Source organism: Ursus maritimus, unplaced genomic scaffold, assembly GCF_017311325.1.
Source record: "Ursus maritimus isolate PB19 unplaced genomic scaffold, ASM1731132v1 scaffold_2, whole genome shotgun sequence".
Classification (NCBI taxonomy): domain Eukaryota; kingdom Metazoa; phylum Chordata; class Mammalia; order Carnivora; family Ursidae; genus Ursus; species Ursus maritimus.
This window is the reverse complement of record NW_024424452.1, coordinates 18385329-18409903: the sequence shown is the minus strand read 5'-3', so window position 1 is coordinate 18409903 and position 24575 is coordinate 18385329. Positions and strand designations below refer to the sequence as shown.

Genomic DNA, 24575 nt, shown 5'->3' with positions numbered 1-24575 from the left:
GTCAGCCACTTCTTCAAGGAGCCGTCGTTCCATTCGGTGTGGAACGGTGCTCGAAGCCAAGACCTGGGTGCTGGCATGGCACAATGATCAGGTGTAATGCACGATCCTAGCCGGGGTCCTGGGCTTATAAAGAGCATTATGGAGGCAATTAGCAAGTGGAACTAGGTAGGGTCTGTGATCTGATGGCAGTAATGCCTCAAGGTTAATGTCCTGATTTTGATGGTTGCCTTGGGAGCTCTGGAGGAGAATGAATGTCCTTGTTTTCGAAAGATGCACCAGAGTCTTAGGGGGGAAGTTATCCGTTATGGACAACTGAATGGATAAAATGAATACATGAGAGAGAGACAGAGAGACTGAGAAGGACTGCAAGAGGAAAGGTACGGAGGTGGGCACGGGTTTGGTGTGTGGGAAGGGCAGCAGGAAGTAAAGATGTGCGGGTGGCAGGAACGCCATGTGCAGGTGCGGGGCCAGGTGGAGGGGGAGGCCGGGGAGGTCCTGCGAGCGGATCGCTTCCAACAGGGGTATGAGTCCTTCCTGTGCTCCACACCCTGCAGAGTGCTTTAGGTACACACCTCACTTCCTCTCTGCCCTACGCCTGGGAGGTTGAGCTCAGTCTCATTTCCAGGTTGCAGATAAGGAAGCCAGTGCTGTGAAAGATAGGCTAACTGCCTGAACAGCACGCAGCTACCGAGCGGCAGAAGGAAGCCTGGAAGCCAAGCTAGAGACCCACGCGGGGGTGGGGAGGGCAGGTGCTCTCAGCACTGCCGGGAACATACCTCAGCACCCTGCTTTTTAGAAAGCCTTGGTATTATGTGCCGGGAGTGTTGCGGGAAGAGTACACGCTCTTTCACCCCGTGGGAGTCCACTGTGGAGCATTTTCCTTAACAAAAGTCATCAGTGACCACTTGGACCATGACTGTGTTAGCTCACTTACCGCTCACCAGACCCCGGTCAGATGGGAGCTGTTCTTAGCTCCTATTTACAGGGTGGGAAACTGAGGCACAGAGCAGTTTGCTCAAGGCTCACAACCAGTAAGTGACGGAGCAGGTGTTTAAACTTCAGGAAACCCACTACACAGCCATTGCAAGGAGGGGTACTGGGCAGTATTTCATGGCACAGAAGTAAACACGCTGTGAAACAGAAGACGTACCAGCCCATTCTGTCACAGCAGATATGCACAGAAAAGACTAGAAACGGATGCAAAAAGGTCACCCGTGGTGTTTTCCCACGTGATGGAATTACAGGCATTCTTTCTGCTTGTTTGCTACGTCCCTCTTATCTACATTTTCCACAGCGATCACAGTGGCTTTTGTAATACGAGAAAAGATCAATAGCATACCTTTAAAAAAAGAAAAAAGAAAAAAAAGATAAGGGGCGCCTGCGTGGCTTAGTTGGTGGAGTGTCCAACTCTGGAGTTCCGCTCAGGTCACAAGCAGGTCGTGAGATCGAGCCTGGTGTGGGGCTCTGTGCTCGGCAGGGCGCCTGCTTCTCTCCGTCTGCCCCTCTCCCTGCGAAAATACATAAATGGATCTTTAAAAAAAGAAGAAAAAAAGGAAGCTTAAGGCAAGGATCAGAGCAGTGTGTGACCGTGGTTCGCCAAGGATGGGCACGGTCGCTGCGCTGTGTTCACAACAACGCAGTAACAGTACTAACGGCTAAAAACCCAGTGGCGGACACGCAGGGGTTTACTACGAATTTGCTGCTTCGGCTCTGCAGCGGTACAGTGATATTTAATGATATATTAAATATTAAAATTATTTCTTTTTAGGTGTCTGTACTTTCCGATTTTTATTCCCCAGTCATGTATTATGGGATGCCATTAACACAGTAGGGGTGGTGGACCATTCCATTTATATGAAACACAAAACACAAAGGTCATCTATGGGTTTAGAAGTCAGAGTGGAAGGGTGATGACCCGAGGGGGAATGGCGATAAAGCACAAAACCCCAGGAGCGAGTGACAAGAGACGCTTATTAGCTCAGGCCTGGCGGGCCAGCTTCCCTGGACTTGGCTGAGCTTGCTGGGCTCAGCCAGGCACCTGGGGCCAGACTCGGGTCAGCCGCACAGCGCCGCTCAGCTGCCGATATGCTGAGCTCACTCACATGACTGGGGGCGGCTGCCTGTTGCCTAATGCAAACAGGGCTGCTAGAACAGTTCCATGTCACCATTCTCCTGCAGGCTAGCACGGCCCAGTTCTCAAGGCAGTGGTCGTGCAAAAGCAGGCTTCTACAGTGCATCTATTTGCTAATATTCGGCTGGCCAAAGCTAGTCCCATGGTTGAGCCCATAATCCAAGGGCAGAGGCGAACGCCTTGCCCAGAGCAGGGGTGGTGGTGGTGGAGACATTGAGAGGTTACATGGATCCAGGAGGGGTGTGAAGAATTGAGGCCATTGATACAAGTCTAACAGCAACACACTCAAGCATCATTTTTATTGCATGGATATACCACCACTTATTAAACCAGCTCTATAAAGCTAAACAGATTAACATCTCCAAAGTATATGTCAAGGAATTATAAATCTTTTAGGGGTTTAATTGGGGTTTTAACACATCCCCACACACACACAAATGAAGGTTGAGTAGGGAGATAAGTTGGTAAGTGTTGGGTTAGATGAGGAAAGAAGTTTCTTTGCTGCAGGACTTATCAGAGCCTTTACATGCAAATGTGCATTATGAACTTCCAAAAAGGTTGCTTATATTTGGTAGGTCATGGGGTTTTTTTCAAGTAGTGTCTCTTGGGACAGGCATTCTGTGGTTTTCATTCTGGGCTTTGTGCAGTTGTGTTGTATTTCTTGATTATAGAGATGGATAGATAGATAGATAGATAGATAGCGAGCTCTGGTGAACACAGAGGGCTCATTGTTGGCACTAACCTGGCTCACTTTCTCTCAGCAGGTATCTTAGGATCTCCCAATGGGGCAGCTTTGCTCTGGGCTCACATTCCCTGTGAGCTGCCTGATCCTGGTATGCGTGGCAGGCTCCGGTAAGTCGCCGATTCCCATTCATTCCTTAGTTCCTTCATTCGATCGTTCATTCAGCACATGTTTATTGGTCATTTAGATGCCAGGCTCCTGGGATAATCAGTAAACAAAACAAAGATCCCAGGCTTCGAGGAGCTTACACTATAGTGGGAGGGGACAGCTAGTGACGAATGGTCCTAATTATAAATACGTTGTGAAGAGTGTTAGAAAGTGATAGGAAAAGACAGCATGGAACAGAGTAGGGTTGGGGGGTGGGGGATCAGATGTGAGTGTGGGACACGAGGTGAGTTTGAGATACTTACTAGAAATCTAAGGCTCTGCCTAACATGGTCAGTCCTTGCAGACTCGTGTCCGCTATGGCTCGGCTGGTGCTGGGCACCAGAGCAAGAAAGTGCCTGCCCATCTGTGGCTGGGCAGTCTAGAGCCAGGGCGAGGGCTCTCGGGTGATTTGGCAAACCCAGGACACACCCTGCCAGCTTCACACCCAGCTCTGCACCGACCAGTTGGAAGAAATACCCCAGCCTTTCATCCTGCCCTTGATACTGCCGAACCCCTTTCATCCTGCCCTTGATACTGCCGAACCCTGATACTGCCCTTGATACTGCCGAAGAGGACAAGGGCATCTGGGTGGCAAGACCATGGGGGGGTGGTCAGCCTCCTGAGCACAGAGAGGGGTGGAAGATAGACCAAAATGGAAAACAAATGGATAACAGCCCCTCCTCCTGCTTGCACTGCTCTGGGGCAGATGCCTGTGATGGTGACTTAGACTAGAAATTTCTTAGATTAGAAATTTCCTTTGATTTGGCCTCCAAGGGGCAAGTAGTGGAGTTTCCAGAAGATAAAGGTAACCCGGGCCGCCTGGGGGTATTCTTCGGCTTCAGGAATCTCCTAGCTGGCTGAGAAGCTCCGGAGCCCCTTCTTGCCCCCAGCTCCGTGAACACCCGCACGGAACTGTGCCTGGGCCTGTGGTCTCCTTGTTTCGTGACACACTCCTCGGTCCTGTCTGGGCTGGTTTCCGATTTGTCCCCCTTGCTTGTCTGGCTCTGGCTGCTCAGTGCCCTCCTGTGTCTCCCCAGGGAGTGTTAAGGTCCTGCAGGAGCCCAGCTGCTTCTCCGACTATGTCAGCACGTCTGTCTGTCAGTGGGAGATGGACGGTCCCACCAACTGCAGTGCCGAGCTCCGCCTGTCCTACCAGCTGGACTTTATGGGGTCCGAGTAAGCCTGGGGTGGAGCTGGGATTTGGGGGAGGCTGTGCCCAGAGGGTCGGGGAGAGTGTGTGAGTGGTGGAGTTCACCGTGATGTTTGGGGGACCGTGGAATCCGGGGTACGTTGTTCCCGCTGGGTCACCGGGATAAGCCATGGCACCTGGGCTACTCTTCCAGGCGGTGCTGAGGACATGATCGGGTACCGAAGGCACGCAGTTACAAGGGAACCCCGGCGTATGCCACACACCAGAATGTAGGGTCCCCTGATGGAGGCGTCCCATGCTATACCAAGCTGGACGGGTTGTGCTTCGAAGTGTGGGACACTGGCCTAGACCAGGGATCTGCAGACTATGGCCCGAGGCCCACATCCGGCCCACCACCTGCCTTTGTAAATAAAGTTTTATTGGCACGCAGCCATGCCCACTCGTTTCTGTATCGTCTCCGGCTGCTTTTGTGCTCCAACAGCAGAGTTGAACAGTTGGGACACAACCAGTATGGCCCTCAAAGCCCCAGATATTTACTATCTGGCCCTTTGCAGAAGACGTTCGCTGACCCCTAGCCTAGCCCAGGAGACGTGGGCAGCTGTCCACTGCCCGTGGTCCACTGGGATAAACCGTGCTACCCGGGGGTACACTGGGACACACGCACATTGTTACGAACTCTTTAGTGCCTTTGTTTCTTCCTTTTCACTGGCTTTCAAGGGCGAGCCAAGTTCTGGGACCATGACCATATAAGAGTTGGTAGAAGAGTCCATGGTGGGTGTGGCAGGTGGCCGTGGCCAGCAAGGAGAGCAGAGCTCGTCTGTTGTCCTCACCACACCCTGGGCCCTGGATCTGGTCTTGGGGGCAGGGCCGTTGGGAAGCTGGCAGAGCGTGTGTCCCTCGAGGCATGTCCCAGGGATGCCCGTGGGTCACAGCCCGCCTGAACACGGCAACCTAATGCCACACCTGTGTCTGCAGGAACCGCACGTGTGTCCCCGAGAACCAAGAGGGTGCGGTGTGCTCGTGCAGTATGCTGATGGATGACGTGGTCAATGCGGACGTCTATCAGCTGGACCTGTGGGCTGGGAAACAGCGGCTGTGGGGAGGCTCCTTCCAGCCCAGCAAGCACGGTGAGTGCGGCAGGCTGGAGCTGGCCAGGGTTGGGGGGGGGTGGTTCCCAAACCCCAGCCGGGCTCTGGGGCAGGGGAGGCAGACTCCAGTTGGGGGAGTGAGGTGTAAGCAGTCTTCTGCGTATTCACAGACGTGATGAGATTTTTGCCCCTTTCCGGGCCTCAGTCCTCCCATCTCTGAAATGGGACTGGCCTCCATAGTACATCAGGTCCTCTTCAGCTTTACTATTTCAACCACCGGAATTTAAGTGCCCAGATTGGGGTCATGCTTGCTGCAGAGCAAAACTGAGCTGGGCACTGTCCTTCCACCCTCTGTTGCCTAGTCCGCTCCTGCTTCTTCAGATGGTCTGGACCATGGAAGGCTGACATCCTGGTAGCCCGAGTCCCCGCAGCAATTCGCCATGATTCTGCTGTGGTGTAGTGACGGGAGTTTAAAACATCGTTTATTGCTGTGTGACCCTGGGCAAGTCACATTACCTCTCTGAGCCTCATTTTGCAGAAGAGAGTTCTCCCCATTTTACAACTGAATATAATAGAGAGAAGGCAAGTAACCTGCCTAAGGTCACACAGCTACTAAGCCACAGAGGCAAGAATTCACAGAGCTCAGGGCTCAGCAGTTTCTGAAGGGCCCGCTCATGCCGCCCACAGTCAGTGCGCTGTTTAAACAGACCAGTGAACGAACCCATGAATTCAAATCATTTCCGCACGTGTGCGTTGATTTTAATACATATTACATACTTATGATCTCCTGGACGAGATTGCTTAAGAGGAGACGGAGTTTGAAAACACACGAATCAAAATACACAAAAACAGTGAGTAATAACATAATACATAGATGTGGCCACACGTGTGCAGGACAAAGGTGAAAAAGGCAAATTTGGGGTTAGTTTGGCTCACACATTGTACATTTCACAGTAGAAAGCTGGTTAATAATCACGAGGGCTAAGTAGAGTGTTTAGCTACATTATAACCAGTATTATGGTTGTCGTTCTCTGCTGAGACTCAATCCATGTGGGATTCCAGAAATGTGCTACGGAGGTGTGGTTGACTAAAAATCTAAAGATGTATTTATTTATTTGAGAGAGGGAGAGAGGAGTAACAGAGGGAGAGGGAGAGACTCGCAAGCAGCCTCCGCGCTGAGCAAGGAGCCCGACGCGGGGCTCGATCCCCTGACCCTGAGACCATGACCTGAGCCCAAACCAAGAGTCGGACACTTAACCGACTGCGCCACCCAGGCATCCCCACAGTTGACTAACAATGACCGTGACCCGTGTCCCGTGGGTCATCCTCCTCCCCGTACCCGGACGAGAGCCTCACCAGGCACTGCTTCTCCACAGTGAAGCCCAGGCCCCCCGGAAACCTCACGGTTCACCCCAACGTCTCCCACACGTGGCTGCTGATGTGGACAAACCCGTACCCTACCGAGAATCACCTGTACTCCGAGCTCACCTACATGGTCAACATTTCCAATGAAAACGACCCCATGGACGTGAGTGTGTGCACTGGGGGGTTCCTCCACACCTTGTGGGAGTCGGGCAGGGGGAGACTGGGGCCCTGGGGCCCGACTGTAAACTTGGGGACCTAGAGCCTGGCTTCCACTCTGGCTCTGTGCTGGGTTCAGTCCTTTTTCATGGAGAGAGGAGGCCGCAGGCTCAGAGCCTTCCCCACCAGAGAACCAGTTCAGCCATCATTTAACGCTGTCGTTTGGTCCTCATTGCATTGACTCTTATAGGATGCTAATAGCCTCTGGTATGGGCTCTGCCATCACAACAGTGATTGTGGGGTTGCTTTTAAAATGAATGTAGTGACAGGTTTTTAAAAGGGAGAACTGATGGGCAGCAAACTATCCAGTAAATACTAGCGGGGGCTGTACATGGCGGGTGGCTTGGCTCCCTTCCCTTTTAGTTTCCTGTGGGGATGGAATTTATTTCCTGCCACCCTCATTTCCCCCTCACACATCCCCAGGGGAGGGACAGCGTCAGAGCCCCACAGAGCTGGGTTCCAGTACCTGCTTCCACTCATCAGCTGTGTGATCCTGGCCATGGCGGGTAAACTCCTCATGCCTCCGTTGTCTCATCTGTAACATGGGGCTAGCAAGGGTACCTACTCCAGCAGCTACCAAGAGTGCTGAGTGTGTGACACAGACAGGCTTCCCTGCCAGGCACCCAGTGTGTCGTAAACACTGTTCTCCTTTTCTCCTGAGCACCACAGGCCTCGGAAAGCCCCATCTGCCTTGCCCTCCCACACCTTGGTCTAGAACTTGCTACATCAGACTCACCGAGGGCCTCCTCTGAGGCACGCCTCGTGTCCTGAGACCCAGGCTGGCCTGGCTTCTGCTTCCAGGCTCCACACATCTTAAACTCCCACATCAGCCTCTGTGGCTCCTTCCTGTCTTCCTACCTCAGCCAGGGAGGGGGTGGGCGTTGATTCACATCTCTCAGGCTCTCAGGTGTGGTTTCCCCCCTGGCACCAGGTCACAGGGCCCCTGTGTGGGGTGGGAATGGAGCAGCCGGGCTCTCCCAGCGAAGGCTCAGAAAGCATGGGGAGGGGCTGCACAGATGCCAAAGAGAGAGGGGCAGTCTCCATTTTGTAACTAAATGCCCTCCCCATGTTCTGGGAAGTGCAAGACTTATTAAGAGGGGAGAGAAGGGTGTGACCTATAAGGTCCAAAGAAATGTTCCTTATTTGCTTATCGTGGCTGGCTCCAGGTTCCGGGACTCTATCCTCTCCTTGGCCCCGCTCTATTCAGTATTGGCTTCATTTTTAAGCAGGCTCTTCCCTCATGTAGTGGCCAGCGTATCCACCAGGAGCTCCATGCTATATGCTAGCTATCTGCTAAAGCCACAGTGGGAGAGGTTTTTCTTTCCCGAGAGTCCCAGTAAAAGTTCTGGGGACGACTCTCAGGTGCCCGGCTTGGCTCACATGCAAATCTCTGCACCTGGCGCAGGAAAGAGGGTGCTGGTGCTGTGCTCTGATTGGCCAGAGGTGAGTCACGTGCCCACCCCTGGAATTGCAGGTGGGGTCAGCTCCACCCAAGCCAGCTGGGTGGAGAATGAGGGAGGGGTGGCTCCCCAGCGGAAACTCCGGGGAAGGAGAAACAGGAACAAGGCTGGCGGAGACACACAGTCTGGCTTATTAGGACCTGGCCCCAGAATCTAGGCAGCAGGTAGAATTAACCAGTGTACCAGGCTGTGGCTCACTTGTCAGGTACACGCTCAAGGCTGCCCAGGGCCTCAGAATTCTGGGTCCAGCTTCTCGTGTTGCTGGGGTGGAGGCTATCGAGACACCCCTCACCCATCCCTCCCTTCCCCAGCGAGAGACCCAACCTATAGAATTCCCCTCATTGGTCATTGGCCAGAGCTGGTCACGTGCTCCTCTCTAACCAATCACAGGCTAGGGAATGGAATGGCCACCATTGGTCTCGACCAATAAGGATTAGCCCTGGAGCTGGAGCCACAAGGTTACCATCCTGAGCTTTGAGTGCCTGACCCCAATGGCTTAGATGCTGGGTGCCTGTCCAGCCTGGTCTGCTACCTCCTTGCAGACACCAGCCGTGGCTCAGAGTGGATGGGACCAATTCTTTTCTTTTTTTTAATTGATGTATAATTGATATACAATATTATACTAGTTTCAGGTGTACAACAGAGTGATTTGACGTTTGTACACATTGCAAAATGGTCCCCGCAATGAGTCTAGTTACCACCTGTCACCATACGAAGTGAATAGAATATTAGTAGCTGTAGTCTCCATGATGTATGTTCCATAGATGGGGTCCGGCCTAAGGAGACATCTTAGAAGTTTGCTGTGGGATTGGAGGGATAAAGCTACTCAGGGTCCTGAATGATTTCTGGACAAGGTTCCGTGAAGGAGGGGGAGTTTTGGCATTGGCACTGAAGGGTGTATAGGAGTTTTCTAGATAGGGAAGGAAGGGATGGGTAGGCTGTGTGGAGGGAACCACATGAGCAAAGGCTTGGAGGTATGAAGGTGCGTGGCATCTCTTGAGGAATATGGGGCGTGGCAGTGTGTGCAGGGTCATGGATGCCACGCTTGTGGTCCTAATGGTTCCCATTTCCTGCATGCCTGAAATGTGCTAGGCTCAACCCGGATCGCTGTCGGCTGAGAAAGCCCTGCAGGTGGGAGGGTGCTGGTCTCTTCACTTTAGTGACAAGGAAACTGAGGCACGGAGAGTTGGACTGACTCACCCAGGGTAAGTGGGAATGGCAGAGCTGGGGTCGGAAGCCAGGATTGGAACTCCAGAGCCTGTGCTGTTTCTGCCGCCTTGGATCTTTCTCTCAGGGGCGGCCTCCCAAACACCTGGCCTCTTTGTTGAAACACAAGCCACAAGCAGATCCTTGGAAGCTCCAATTTCTCTTCTGTTTCTTAGTAAACATTTCCCAATCCCTTAGTCCTCTCCAGGGTATACGATTCCTTTGGAGAACTAGGTCCAGCTGTTGCTTCCTGCTTACTCATATTTAGAAAGAGAAGAGGACTGTGAGTGAGTGTCCTTGTCTTCCTGCTTTCATTTCCTCCCTCAACCCCTACCCTGACCTCGGCTCCACTGGGAAGCTCCAGCTGCCCCCCAGTCTCTCCAGCAACCTGTTGGGGTTCTGTGTAACACCACCCTTCGGCTCACTTTACACCAGACCATTTCTCCAAATGTGCTTCCAACCCCCAAGCAGAAGCAGAGCCGAAAAGGGACAAACCTGGCAGGGAAAGGAGCCCCGGGCTGAGGATTCAGGCTACTCCCATGCCATCAGACTCGATCTGGCACATAGATTTTATTTCATTTTTTAAAGTTTTTTTAAATAAAAGTAATACATGTAGTAAAAGAATTCAAATGGTATGAAAGGACTTAGAATGGTAATATGTTTCTCTTGTGACCCCAACCTCCAGTTCCTCTTCCCAGAGTTGACCACTGCTCCCATCTCCTGCCAGGAGGTCAAGGAAGGCCAGGCTAGAGCCAGCAGAGGCCTTGGAGGCATGTGTGTCCTTCCAGAGAGTGTATGCACGGACAAGGAAACGTGTGCGTTTGTCACTGTTAGTTTTCTCTCGCTATATAATATTATCACCACAAGCGTAGCTGCTTTAAACAGCATGTATTTTATTGACCCACAGTTTCTAGGAGCCAGGAGTCTGGGTGAGGCTTAGCTGGGACCTCAGCTCAGGCTCTTGCAAGGGTGCAGTCAAGGACTCGGCTGCGGTTGTGGTCTCATCCGAGGCTCGACGGGGGAAGATCTCTCCTGCATGTCAACTGTGATGTTGGCAGCATCGTTCCTTACAGGCTGCTGACTGGGGGCCATAGGTTCTCACTGGCCCTTGGTGGGAGGGGCTCTCGGTTCCTTCCCTATTGTCGTCTCAAAACCAGCAAAGGAGAGAACATCTCCTAGCCAGTTGGAATTATAGCCTGCGCGTGTGGTCCCTACCTACCCATCACCTTTGCTTCATTCTATTGAATAGGAGCAGGTCACAAGTCCCACCCACACTGAAGAAGAGGGGATTACACAGGGGTGTGATACAAGATGGGGACCAGGGGGCCATCCTAGAGTCTTTTTTTTTTTAAACATAAAAAATGGCAAACAACACATATTAATTTTCATTTACCTTCTAACAGGTCTTAGAAGTCCCTTCCCAGCAGTTGGAGCAGGGCTGAGATTCTAGGCCAGAGTTTGGGCTTGAGTATGAAGGCTCCAGAGAGCCCACAGAGGAGACAGAGGGACATAGTGACTTTTTCTGTGCTGTAGAAAGGTCTCTGTCATGCTTCCTGCCTGCCAGGCCGTCCTCTGTGTTTACCTGTTTTAACCCTCACAACAACCCCTGGGGGGTGTGGACTTCTATTATCACCATGTTGCAGACAGATCATATCAAGGTCTAGAGAGGTTATGTCACTTTCCTAGGGTCACACAGCTAGAAAGTGACAGTAGGGTCTCTTACCCTCATTCTGCAGATGAGAAAACGAAAATTCAGCTTGCCCCAGTATTGTTATATAGCTAATCAGGGAGCTGGGAGGGTGGGGGGAAACGGGGTGAGGGCCAATTCTCTGACTCCTCTTGCTTGACTCTGGTCACAGCTGTGGAGGTGGCAAAGAAAGACCTGAAAGTGGAGGACTAACCAACTGCCCAGGCTGGTGGCTCTTACACACCGTGGGCTCAGCTAAGGAGACAGCGGCTGGGGTGGGAGCTGGTACGTCCTCTCCCCCAGCTGGCGCACTGACGTGTTCCTGTCCTCTACCAGTTCAAAGTCTATAACGTGACCTACATGGGGCCCACCCTCCGTGTGGCGGCCAGCACCCTGAAGTCTGGAGCTTCCTACAGCGCACGAGTGAGGGCTTGGGCTCAGAGCTACAACAGCTTGTGGAGTGAGTGGAGCCCCAGCACCACGTGGCTTAACTGTGAGTATCCGCAGGGAGGCGTGAGCGGGGGGCCCGTCGGCTCGCTGTGGCCAGACACCTCCTGTGGTTGAGCGTCCACGTTTCCATTGTGTCGAGTGCCTCTGACCGCGGGTGACAGGATTACTACTGACCTGGTGTACCGGTCAGGGTAGGTAGGCTAGGCTGCGGTAACAAATGAGCCCCCAACTTCTGTAGAAACACTGTAGGAGAAATGTATGTCTTGCTCACGGAACAGTCCAGCATGAACTTAGCAGGTTGGTGGCTGGTTTTCCTCCCTGTGCTTCCCTCACTCCCTAGGACAAAGGTTCTTACCCTCTGTGTGTCATGGACCCCTCTGGCCGTCCGGGGAAGCCTGTGGACCCCATCTCGGGATACGATTTTCAGATGTAAAAAATAAAAAGCGTAGGATGACAAGGGAAACTAACTTTATGAAATGAGGTTATGAAAATATTTTAAAATATGTTTGCTCTCTAGGAATATGGGCTTCTTTATTAGCACCGTAAAAACAAGATCTGGTGGTACTTCTAAATACTGTCATTTTCAGAGTAGGTGAGCGTCAGTGATATTTCGTTGATTTCTGTTGGTGCCGAGTGGCTGATGCTGTTACAATTATGCTTTGCTCTCTCCATCCCTAATGGGAGGCCATGCAAGCTGTCACAACCTAGTGAAAATAAAGAGGTCATTTCTTTCCCATCAAGTTCCCAGACCCCCAGATTCTATCAGCAACCTTGTTGGAGATCTGTGGACCCCCAAGTTCAGAACCCCTGTTCTAGGGCCCTGCCATCACCTGCATCCAGCCAGCAGAAGGGGAATGGGAACAGAAACCACACCTGCTTCTTAAAAAAAACCCGAGCCCAGAAGGGACACACATCACTTCCTCTCAAATTTTGTTGGTGGAACCAGTCACATGGCCACACGTAGCTGCAAGGGATTCTGGGACATCAGTCCCTCACTCGGTAGCTGCCTCCCCTAACCGCTCTTTGCAACACTGTTCCTCGTGGCTTTTTGCAACAGAAACATTGAATTATGTCATGTAAGATGAAGTCTTACCTGGGGACCTTTTCTAGTTTATACAGCAGCTCAGTGATGTCCCGCCAGAGGCTTGTCTTCTTTCCCTCTGTCCTCCTTAGCATGGTAGCGTTTTATCCTTTGACTTGTTATCCCATGGCCCCAACGTGGCTGCCGCACACACCCTCCTCCCCCAGGGATGAAGAGAAACGAAAGGCCGCCACAAGCAACTGTACCTGGTGCATCTCTTTCTTTTATCAGGAAGCAAAAATCTTACCGGAAGCTTCCCTAGCGGACTTCCCCTTACATCTCATTGGCCGGGACTGTCACAGAGCCTCTCCCAGTGGCAAGGGAGGCTGGAAGCTCAGCCATCTGGGAAGGAGAATAGGGTAATCATGACTGGCCCAAACCTCAAGGGGGGGCACATTGCTCCCTCCCTGGCAAAGAAGCGTGGGTGTAGCTGTTGGGTAGGAGGGCTGCCTCAAGCACCGTCTATACCATGGAAGAGGAATAAGGGCTGTTGTCAAGATTCAGTGAGAGAAGGGGTCTTCAAGGTGCTGGGCACAGTGGCCGTTGGTGGGTACCCCAGTCAAACGCCCCCACACCCCCTCAGCATTGCTCATCTCGTCCCGTGGCTGTGTCTTGACCCATGTATGGGCTGCAGTCTCCATAGGTAGGATATGCTTTGTGTGTATCCCTCTGGGACGCGGCGCAGCGCCCGGCACACGGTAAGTGCTGGGTGGAGTTGCATCACATTGATCTGATTCTACCATTGACCTGGGGAAGGGAAGAGAGAGGGAGAGAAACGGCTTGTAGGGAACATGGACGAGGGGCTGGACGCTCCTGCGTTATTTCCACATATCTGCATCGAGCCCCTGCTGCATGCCTGGGGCTCAAACCTGGGGAGTCAGCGGTGAACAAAACAGACAAAAAGCCCTGACCTCGTGGGATTGACATTCTGGAGGGGAGACAGAAAATAAGCAAAGAAAAAAATAAATCAGAGAACTCTCGATCCACATGACAGTAGGTCCGGGGAGAAAATAAAGCAGGGTGAGGGCATGGAGGGAGGGGAGGGGGTGGCAGGAGAGAGGGCGTGGGGGAACTTTCTGGAGCAGGTGACCGTGAAGTAAGAGCCAGCTGTATACATTCACCAGCAAAGGCTTCCAGACGGGCGGGCCCTATTCCGAGTTCTCTGTGTATTACGTCATGTAATCCCCGGGACAAGCCTATGACATAGTGGTGTATTAACCCCAGTATACAGACGAGGCCCAGAGAAGCTGGGTCACCACAAGGGTACGACAGGGTCAGGCTTTGAACTCCAGTCGTCCAGCTCCAGAGTCCCTGTTCTTGACCTCTGGGCTTCAGGAAAGAACGAGCAGCAAGTTCAAGATCCTGGGGTGGCACCGAGCTTTGGACAAGCAGGGGACAGTGAGGCGGCCGTGTGACAAGGGCTCAGAAGGAGGGGATGAGGTGGGAGAGCTTGGTGGCGGCCAGCTCACGCAGGGTCTCAGACGACCCTTTCCCAAGGCTTCGGTCTCTGGCTCTGGGAAGCATCGAGCAGGTGGTGCCCGGCACGATGCAGGCTCACGGCTTCCCTCCAATTCCAGACTACGAGCCCTGGGAGCAGCACCTGCCGCTTGGCATCAGCATCTCCTGCCTTGTCATCCTGGCCATCTGCCTGTCCTGCTACGTCAGCATCATCAGGTGAGTCCTGGGCTTCGGCACCCGACGCCACCGAGCCGGCCGCCCCGGGGTGTGCGGTGGGTGGGAAGCCCCCCTCTGACCTGTCAGCTTCCGGTCCCTTCGTTCAACAATAAGTATTTACGGAGCAGCTACTGTGCACGGGGCACGGAGGCAAGAGTCGAGAACGAGGCTGATGAGGACCGTGGGCTCCTTGTGGGGAGACAGAAGACGCCAAGTCAACCAGTAACCACAGCTGATTTCCATAGCGATCTGGGTGCTGAAGGGAATTTACCAGGGCGAAGGGAGAAGTGTTTGGGGTGCTATTTTGGATGGGGAGGCCAGGCAGGCCCACCTGAGCTGAGGCCTGATGGGGAAGAATGAGCTGACGAAGGACCTTCCTCTGGTAGAAGGGAGAAGGGTCACCCTGGGGACCCAGGGTGTGGTCCACACACTCGGGGCACGTGGCAGTAGACAGAGGCATGCTAGACAGTCACCCCGACGGAGTCTGGAGATCTGGGTTCAGATCCTGACCTTGGAGTTCGGTAGCTTTGTGGCCAACGAGAAGCTGACCCTCTGTCCATCTTGGGTCCCGCCTTTGCAGGTTAAAGGAGCGTATTTCATGGGTCCCGAGAGAGTCTTGGATCACCGTGGGTGGGGAGGGTAGAGAAGCCTTGTTTCTAGTGAGCTCAGGCGCTTGGAATCCTGGTGTCTCACGGCCTCAGCTCTCCCATCTCTGAAATGGGTCTGGCGAGCCCTGGCGAGCCCCGTAAGGCTTAGCGATGGCTGGGGATTGGCTGAGAGAAGGAGTCTTGCACTTTGCAGCCACGCAGCTAGTGCGTAGGGAATGCAGGCTCCCCTCTTCATGTCTTGTCACCGATGGCTCTGCATGACCTCAGGCTGGTCGTCTCCCCTTCTCTGAGCCTCAGTTTCCTCTTCGCCTGTCCTCCCTCCTGCCAGGAAGGCCCTTTCCCCAGGCAGCGCTGTGGCTCCCACTCTACCTTCAGGCGCCGCTCAGAAGTCACCTCTGAGAGGCCTTCTTGGATCACGCTCTCCATTCCCTACTTCTCCCCGTCATCTTTATTTTTATTCGTGACACTTAAGTAGCTATGGCTGATGTCTGTCTTTTCTAGAAGGTCAGTTCTGCAAGGGCAGGGATTTTTGTCTGTCTTGTTCACTGCTGTGTTCCCAACATCTGGCCCAGGGAGTGGCACATAGTAGGTGCTCAATAAATGCATGCAGCCCGATCGAGTGGAGTGGACAGGGGCCAATCAGAGGCGATCTGAGAACCTCCCCCCCAGCGCCAGATACTCTGTGGCTCCAGACAGACCTAGGCAGAGAGAGGAAGTATGTTTCTCTGGGTGTCCTCAGCTTCTCAGACCATCCCAGGCCTCTCCTGGGCACCTTGCCGTCGGCCGCCCCAGGGAGGGGATTGCTGATGGGGAAACCCAGAATTTTCTGTCTGCCGCTTGGGTTTCTCCTGATTTCCTGGGACTTGTTCCCACCAAGGACAGAGGCGGCCACGTCAGGAACTCCATCCTCCTGGAGTGTGAATCTGGCTGTTCTGCCCACAGTCCAGCTGTCACTTCCTTTCTGGGCCTCAGTTTCTTCCTCTGTAGAATGGGATTAGGGCAAGACATCCGAGAACCACTCAGCGTGGTCAGAGACCCCGTCATGGAAGGAGCATCAGCCTGGCCATGACGTCCGATACCTCTTCCTTTTCTTTTTCAGGATTAAGAAAGGATGGTGGGACCAGATTCCGAACCCAGCCCACAGCCCCCTAGTGGCCATAGTCATACAGGACCCACAGGTAGGAGCGGGGGCTGGGGAGGGTGCTTTGGACTGCATGCGGCAGGAGATCGGATTCAAAGCCGCTGGGATGTTAAGGATCTCTGGTGGCTTTTGGAACTGCCCATGGGAAGTCAGGAAGGTTCCAGGCTTTCAGCAGCTTCGTGTGGTCACTAGGAGCCCAGGGGCCTTTGCTCCCCACCCCTTGGCTCCCATGGCTACTCTTTTAGCCGGAGAGGGCTCCTCTGGGTTGGTCCCTTGGTTTCTTACCTCCTTTGGAAGGAGGTGACCCATGAGGTCACCTCCGTGTCATCTCCTGGAGAGGTGCCTATACCAGGGCAGGAAGCTACAAGGTGGGGGAGAGAGGGGAACAGGCTCCTGTATCTTCCCCTTATGAGCAGAAAACTGCCCCCAACGCACCAGCAAATCTCTCCTCAATTCTCATTGGTCTGAATGGTGCCACATGCCCGTCCCGAGGGCATTCACCAGTAGCAGAGTGGGAATACCTGGAGACCAGCCACATGGCCACCCCCGAGCTAGGGGTGGGCCAGCTTCTCCAACGAGATGACCGTGTGGGGTTTCCCGGGGCAATCAGGGTTCTCAGGAGGGAGGGAAGGGGGCATCCAGGCCCTGTCTAGAATAGCCGAGTGTCCTCATATCTCCCGAGTGATTCTGGAGTCCAGAGGTGCTGGCTCTGAACCCCAGCTCTGCCGCTTACCAGCAGTGTGGCCTTGGGCAAGTTGCTTAACTTCTCTGAGCCTCAGTTTCCTTGTGAGGGCTGTAGTTGTGCTTACCTAACTTACGTTGGAATTCATGAAGCCAATACATATAAAGTAGATATCATGGGGTCCTACACACAGTAGGACCTGCTGTTCACAGTCTCAGCTTCGCTGTGTCACAAATCGGCCCACAGTTCAGAGACAAGAACCACTGATGGAGCCCTTGCTTCGGCAGGCGGGCAGTTTGGGCTCCATGCGGTGGTGCGGGCAGAGGGATCCGGGCTGGGCCCCTTCCCAGGGGCCTCACTCAGAGGTCTGGAAGTTGACTGACTCTCACCTGCAGCATGGGGGTGACTAAGCCGTGTCTGTCATCCTCGAGCTGGCTGACACAGTGTCACTTCCACGGCATTCTCTCGGTCAAGGCCAGTCCCCCGGCGAGGCCAGATTCGAGGGGTGGGGGGAGCTTCAGAGGCCCGCGGCCATTTTTACCGTCAGCCCCAGCACCTTAGTATCAGGACAGTCTCACTGATCCCCGGGAGGCTGAGGCTCGGAGAGCTGAAGTGACCCGATCGCACCTCCGGCTGGTGTGATGTCAAGACTAACCGCCATTTTGCAGCAGACATCGCTTTGTGCCAGGCTGGGCTGCAGGGCCTCTCTGCCTGTTTCACTGGCTGTCTCTGTATTTTAGGTGTCACTGTGGGGGAAGCGGTCCCGAGGCCAGGAATCCGCTAAGTGCCCGTATGTATATGAACTTGGGTCACAGCCTATGTGGAGATGGAAGGGGTTGGAATTGGGGCAGTGGGCCCACCTGAAGAGTGGGGTCCCACCCCACCTCCACGTGTGCCTTTTCCTCCTTAGCATTCAGCACTTGTCCTGTGATATCGGGCTTGGAGGGGTGGCAGGAGGAGGGGTGGTCTGGGGAGGTGGGCATGGTGGCTAAGCCCCCTGAGTTTCACTGGGCGGGGGGGTCAGGCCCATGCAGAACCCCCTTGGAAATGTGCAGTCTGGCCTGAGCAAGGCTGATAGAGGTCACCAGCTGGACAGTGGCTACAATGTTGACGTAATTACATACTGGTTGGCAGATAGCCGCCTTCTAGAATCCTTGAGTATCTGATCACCACCCTGGCCTCCCATCACCTCCATCACTAGCTCCTCCCTCAGGGCCTCCCCGACTGTCACAAGCCAGTCACTAAAGGGTTGATAGCTGGCCCAGCAGGGGGCTCCAGCACACCGCCCCAGCCTAGGACTCCACGGCCACAGTCATAACTTAGGCGGTGGTATTGATATTTTAAATTGACAAGTATTTTAAACATCATCGTCCCTGACAGAGACGTTTCCTCGTTCAGCAGACTGAGTTTGTATTAGCTGCCAGGTGATGTGCGGCTTCCAGAAATTCCAGAATAAAACACAGGCCCCGCCTTCAAGGGGCTCCCAGGGTAGCAGTGGAGACAGACTGGTAGATCATTGGTGATGAAGTCCGGAGGCACGTCTGCAATAGACAGCCGTCAGTCCGGGATGATTTCAAAGCTGAGCTTTGAAGGGGGAATAGGAGTTTTTCACGCGGAGAAACTGAATCCTGAGCAAACTTTCCTCTGCTCTCGCAGACACTGGAAGAGCTGTCTTACGAAGCTCCTGCCCTGTTTGCTGGAGCACGGCGTGGACAGGGACGAGGAGTCCTCCAAGACCGCCAGACACGCGCCTTTCCAGCCTCCTGGAAAAGCAGCCTGGCGCCCTGTGGAGGTGAGCAAGACCGTCCTCTGGCCAGAGAGCATCAGTGTGGTGCAGTGTGTGGAGCTCTTTGAGGCCCCGGTGGACAGTGAGGAGGAGGAGGAGGTGGAAGAAGATAAAAGAAGCTTCTGCCCATCGCCCGAGGGCAGCGGGGGCAGCTTCCAGGAGGGCAGGGAAGACATCGCGGCCCGGCTGACGGAAAGCCTCTTCCTGGACCTTCTCGGGGGGGAGACCGGGGGCTTTTGCCCACAGGCTCTGGAGGAGTTCTGCCTTCCTCCTGCTGCAGGAACTGAGGGCTCCCAGGGGCGCTGGGCTGAGTTCCCAGGGGCGGGGCCGCAGGAGACGTCGCCCCAGGGCCGGGAGCAGCCTGTGCACCCCGAGTCCACCCCTCCGGCCTCTCCGACCCAGCGGCCAGTCAGCCCGGCTTTCCTGGAGATGCCCCCCGTCATCGCAGACAACCCCGCGTACCGCAGCTTCGGCAGCCTCCTGGGCCAGTCCCTAGCCCCCGGGGAGGCTGACTTGGAGCCAGAGCTGGCCGAACGCCCCGGGGAAGAAGACGCCGGCATCCCCTCCGCCCCCCGGCCCTCGGAGCCACCGGAGAGCTGGGAGCAGATCCTGCGTCAGAGTGTCCTCCAGCACCAGGCGGCCCCGGCCCCTGGCCCCGGCCCCGGCAGCGGCTACCGGGACTTTGCAGGCGCTCTGAGGCAGGGCAGCGCCCCCAACGCCGGGGTGGCGGGCTTCGGCCCTTCCGGGGAAGCGGGGTACAAGGCCTTCTCCAGCCTGCTCCCAGGGACATCTGGGGGCGAGGCCAGCCATGGGGAGGGGGGCTACAAACCCTTCCAGAGCCTCACTCTAGGCGGCCCTGGGGCCCCCATCCCCATCTCTATCCCCCTGTTCACCTTTGGACTGGATGTGGAGCCACCGCGCGGCCCTCAGGACTCGCTTCTCGCAGCCAGCACCCCAGGGCACCTGGGTGTGGAGCCAGTGGGGAAGGGAGGGGACAGCCACAAGACCCTGCTGGCCCCAGAGCAGGCCACAGATGCCTTCAGGGACGACCCGGCTGGCAGCATCGTCTACTCGGCCCTCACCTGCCACCTGTGCGGCCACCTGAAGCAGTGGCACGGACAGGAGGAGCGTGGCCAGGCCCAAATGGTGCCCAGCCCCTGCTGTGGCTGCTGCTGCGGGGACAGGTCCTTGCCCCTGGTGAGCCCCCTGAGGGCCCCAGACGCCCTGCCGGGTGGGGCTCCGCTGGAGGCCAGCCTCTCTCCAGCCTCCCTGGCACCCTCGGGAGTCTCAGAGGAGGGCAAGTCCTCCCTGTCCTTCCAGCCTGCCCCCAGCAATGCGCAGAGCTCAAACCAGACCCCCAAAAGGGTGGCCGTGCTCTCCACAGAGCCCACGTGCACGAGCGCTTCTTAGGTGTGTCCTCGCGTCGCTGCCGTCTACAGGGGCGGGCCGGGCCCTAGCCATGCCCACGACAGGCCTCCCCCTGGAGGGGGGCTGGGCTGGCAGACTCACGAAAGACTTGGAAAAGCCCAATATGAAGTTGTGAAGGGGTCTGACGCGGGGGTCCCGAGACCGGACCTCCCACCCCATCTCCCAGCCTTGGCCCGGGCTCAGCACGTCCCATGGGAGTGGGTGGCGCAGGACAGAGGCAGCTTCAGAGATCAGGAATTCCTTGGGCACCTCGGCTTGCGCACCAGCCATTGGCCACATCATCGGTCCCCAGCTTGTCCAGGGTGCTGTCCCTGCCATGCCCCCCCAGGCCTGCTCTGTCCACCTCCTCGCCCTGGTACTCCTGTCGTGCCCAGTTCTGGGATCAGCTGCTGCTGTCCCGTGGATTGGACACCGAGCCCAGAAACTAACCAAGCCAGTGCGGGAAGGACTTGGGAGGCCTTGGGAAATGGATGGGACATTGAAGTCCGGGAAGGGTAAGTCATTTGCCCGGATGCCCATTCATTCAACAGACCTTCCTAGGGTTGACACTGGAGGCGGGATCTGGGCTGGGGGCGGGGCAGTGCTTTGTCAAGTGTGGACAACAGACACAAAAAGACACGGAAAATTGTGATCGCCAAGCCACAACAAGTCGCCATCAGGTTCCCACACGACTGTAAGACTAGGGGCTCTTATGAAGCATGGGATCCCCAGAATAAACACAGCCACCTTGGGGCCGCTCTCTGCCCCCACAGATGCTTGCTGGCAGCCACGGAGAGGCCAGACAGAAGGCGTGGCTCCCATCCGGTGACCCGGCCAAGCTGGGCATTCCAGAAGGACCACACCAGGCACACTTAGCCTGCACATTGACCTTCCCCTCGGGTTGAGTAATGCTTGTTTCCATCTCAAAGATTATTTTATCGCCTGGTATTTGTCTAGGCTGGGGAGGGTGGAACAGGAGGGCGTGGAATTTTGTATAAATAAAGGCTCTTTATCTCCTTCCCCGCCCATTTATTAAACAACCATACAGTATGCCAGACCTGGTTGTGAGCGCTTTATCTCTGTTAACTCGTTGAATCTTTCCATCCAGAGGAATGGAGGTCCAAGAGGTTAAGTAACCTCCTGTCTCTATTTGGGTTCGCCTGAGACAGGGATTCAAGTGGAGGTCATTGCTTTAGCGGGTGATTCCAGGACGCCTTGCTGGGGCGGGGGGAAGTGAGGGAAGGTCAGGAGGCAGGAAAGGGTGTGTTATCCGACACGGCTAGTCTGGGCAACTGACCTTCACCCCTCGGGAGCCTTGGGTAGCCACGCACGGCATCCCTGCAAAGGTGGGGGAGCTGGGGCGCTTGTCCACCATCTTCTGTCTGGTTGAGGGCTGCTTCCAAAAGCATTAATTCTCCAGGACTTCCAGCTGCTCCAGGAAACATGTCCCCAGGCAGAGCGAGTATCAGAGCAGCCTTTGGCGCACCGAGGAGACGCTGACGGAGTGTTGCCAGCAGCGGCTACACTTGGCAAGGTCACACAGCTAGTTAGTGGCAGGCTCGTCTGTAGCTGAACCCAGGCAGGGTCTCCATTAGCCAGGCTGTAGGTGGTCCATGCTCGACATCCAGGCAGACGGGATTTAAGCTCTGTGTCCGTGATCACTCTGGTCTCTGAGTAGCTACCGTGATGTCCACCCTTGCAAAATAGGGGGCTTGGTGGTTTGAGGTTCCTTTCTGTTCTGGCTATCTACACAATGCACTGGAAGCGATGGGGAGCTCACTACCCCACATGCAGCCTGATGTTTGTTAGAAATCTTGAGCCCTAATCGATTCCTTTGGATGCCCAAGTCGCGTCCCACCCTATGATTTACAGATGGGAGAACTCAGTGTTCGAGAGGAAAAGGGACTTGCCCAAGGTCACATGGTGAATGACAGAGCTTGAACTAGCCCTCTGGACTTTTTGCCTTCAAGAGCGCCTTATAAAAAACATATGTAATAATTTAAGATCAAAATAACTATTTAGGGCCACGCAATATGCTAAGTGCTGTACGCATCCATTACGCCATTACTCTAGGACACAGGTGCGATTATGATCCCAATTTTATAGAAAAGGAAGCAGGCCCAGAGAGGTTGAGGTTTAGCTTAGGACCACACAGCGAGGACATCTGGAGCAGGACTTGACCCCAGGTCAGACTGCAGAGCTCCCAGCCACCATGGTATGCCACCCCATGTCCAGCAAGCCACCATGTGAATGTCAGCTCGAATCCATTTGGCCTGAGCGTTGTCTCAGAAAACATGCTTGTGGGAGTGGTGGAGTGGTGGTTGGGTTGGAAGTCCAACACAGAACTGAGGCTGGTCGCCTTGTCCCCTCCCCCAGGATCTTAAGAGAAGGGGACCCAGGTCATCAGCTGAGACTCCTATTACAGAGTTGTCTGGGCTTTGGGAAGTGAGAATAGAGAATTAGACTCCTCCCATTCCTTAGGTGGATTTAAATCTACCCTCCTAGGTTCAGGGAAGGGGGGGCAAGGCCACTGTTCTTGCTTCCCCAAACCCTCTTCTCCAGCTTAACTCAGGGAAGGACGTAGCAGAGTGCAGGAAAGCTGCACCTCCCACCCATACTTACTGAGCACCTACTGTGTGCCCAGCACTGTGCTGGGTGCTGAGGCAACTGAGACGAGGTCCCTTCCTTCCTGGATCTTACAGTTCGGTGCAGGAGACAGACATTAAATAGACAAAGGGGAAAGTTACAGACGCTAAAGGGTGCTATGGAGAAAAGGGGAGGTCTTTAAGGAGGTGACATTTAAGTTAAGCTCTCTGTGACTGGAAGAAGCCAGGAAGTGCTGGAGGAAGAGCATTCTGGGCAGAGGGTAGAGCAAGTGCAAAGGCCCTGAGGCATAATGAATTTGACCCCCTCACAGTTCGAAAAGATTGCTACAGCGCAATGAACCAGGGACAGTGGTGGGAGATAAGGTCAGGCAGGATGGAGTGAGGAATTTCTATCTTGGCTCAACTGCACATTAGCCCATGCACTGAGAAACATGGTCCGATGGAAACCAGGCACCCATCTTGAATCTCCCCAGTCCCCAAACAAAGCTACCCATAAGCAGGAGCCAGTGAGGGGAAGTGAAGCCACTGGAAGTGTTCCTCCATCCAGCAGGGCTCCCTCCCACCTTGCAGAAGTGGAGGACTCAGTTTCCTCCTGACAACAGCTACTGGGGAGGGGGCGGCCGTTTAAAATCCTCACTGCTGATATTCTCACTCAGGAGCGAAGGGACTTCCCCCAGGGAACGGCTGGCTGCCAAGGGCCTTCTTGGAATTTCTCCAACAAAGAACTCTTAAAAATCCCCTTAAAATCTGGTCCTTGGCCCCCCAGTTCTCCAAATTAGTCAAGGAACCCCAAGGTTTTTTGGGGCTTGAAGCCCCAGACCTCTTCTTTGCCACATCCCCTTTATCCTGCCCATGCCTTGGCTCTCTCCTTTGTAAAACAGGAAGGATAATAAAATCTGCATCCTAGGGGTGTCCTGGAGATAGTCTCCCTCATCATCATCATCTTCATCATCTCTCGGGCTTCCTCCAAACCAGGGGGTGGTCTGATGCCCCCCACCCGCCCTTGGTTAATCCTGACCTGGGAGCTCTGCAGCCCGTGCCCTCCCTCCATCCCCAGGCTCTCTGGTCAGGAGTTTGCAGCCTGGAAATTCACTCCTTCACTTGAATGTGTATTAACTACTCCCCCAGAGTCAGTTAGTTGTCAAAAGAAACACAAAAACTCAAATTATGAGCATGGATCAAAGTTTGATTTTTAGATTTGCAGGAAGGGAATCAGAAGGAAAGAGAAAAAGAACCTGTTGGCTCAAAGACCACTTTTTGAAAGGGATTTTTGTAGCAAGACAAATGAATGTCTAGCAGAGTGCTGTCCATCAGAACTTTTTGCTAGGAGGGGAGGGTTGTACGCTGTCCACTGCAGTCTACGTGTGGCTAGTAAGTGCTTGAAATGTGGTTAGCGTGGCTAAGGAACTGATTTTTACATTTTAGGGACTTAATTGACATTTCAATGTAAACAGCCACCTGTGACTAGTGATTATGGTATTGGACAGTGCAGAGCTACCTAGATCATTTTCTTCCAGCATACCTCTGTCCATTGTCTCAGTTTGGCTCCGGAAAGATCAAAGAAAGAATGGGAATGGGCTGCACCTAACGTTTGCCTCAAGAGCGGCGGAAGAGCAGGGATCTGGCTGACCAGGTGGGCCCAGCCCAGGACTGCCCCTCGCTGGAGCTGGAAATAGGCTGCGGGTGTGGGTGAAGCAAGATGCTAGCGGCGGGAGTTTCCCAGCACCCCTCGCGGGGCTGGACCAGAGGTGCACAGAGCAGGAGGTGGCTGGGCCGAGGAGACCCCCAGCAGCATGAGATGCTTTGATTTCAGGCGCCCCGCCCCCCCCCCCACCTCCAGCCTCGATTTTACAAAGATTTCCTCCTCCCGGCGGAGGCGTGCCTCTGCTTTATTTTATTTATTTTATTTTATTTTATTTTATTTTATTTTATTTTATTTTATTTTATT

The 24575-nt window shown here is 54.4% G+C and overlaps 1 protein-coding gene across 8 annotated transcripts in view; it reads left to right on the top strand.

The window, feature by feature from the left end:
• Positions 1–21078, top strand: part of IL4R (interleukin 4 receptor) — a 37412-nt gene extending 16334 nt beyond the window's left edge. For 4 of the 8 annotated variants that reach the window (XM_040635183.1, XM_040635189.1, XM_040635184.1 and 1 more), the window contains 9 exons: positions 2896–2983; positions 4058–4196; positions 5146–5297; positions 6635–6786; positions 11529–11685; positions 14301–14397; positions 16105–16183; positions 17569–17618; positions 18485–21078. In XM_040635183.1, the coding sequence (XP_040491117.1) occupies positions 2914–2983; positions 4058–4196; positions 5146–5297; positions 6635–6786; positions 11529–11685; positions 14301–14397; positions 16105–16183; positions 17569–17618; positions 18485–20024 (2436 nt within the window). In that variant the 5' untranslated portion in view covers positions 2896–2913 and the 3' untranslated portion in view covers positions 20025–21078. Of the gene's footprint in view, positions 1–2892; positions 2984–4057; positions 4197–5145; positions 5298–6634; positions 6787–11528; positions 11686–14300; positions 14398–16104; positions 16184–17568; positions 17619–18484 lie in introns of all 8 variants that reach the window. The other 4 variants (XM_040635182.1, XM_040635188.1, XM_040635185.1 and 1 more) reach the window with 2 other exon arrangements.
• The last annotated feature ends 3497 nt before the right edge of the window (positions 21079–24575 follow it).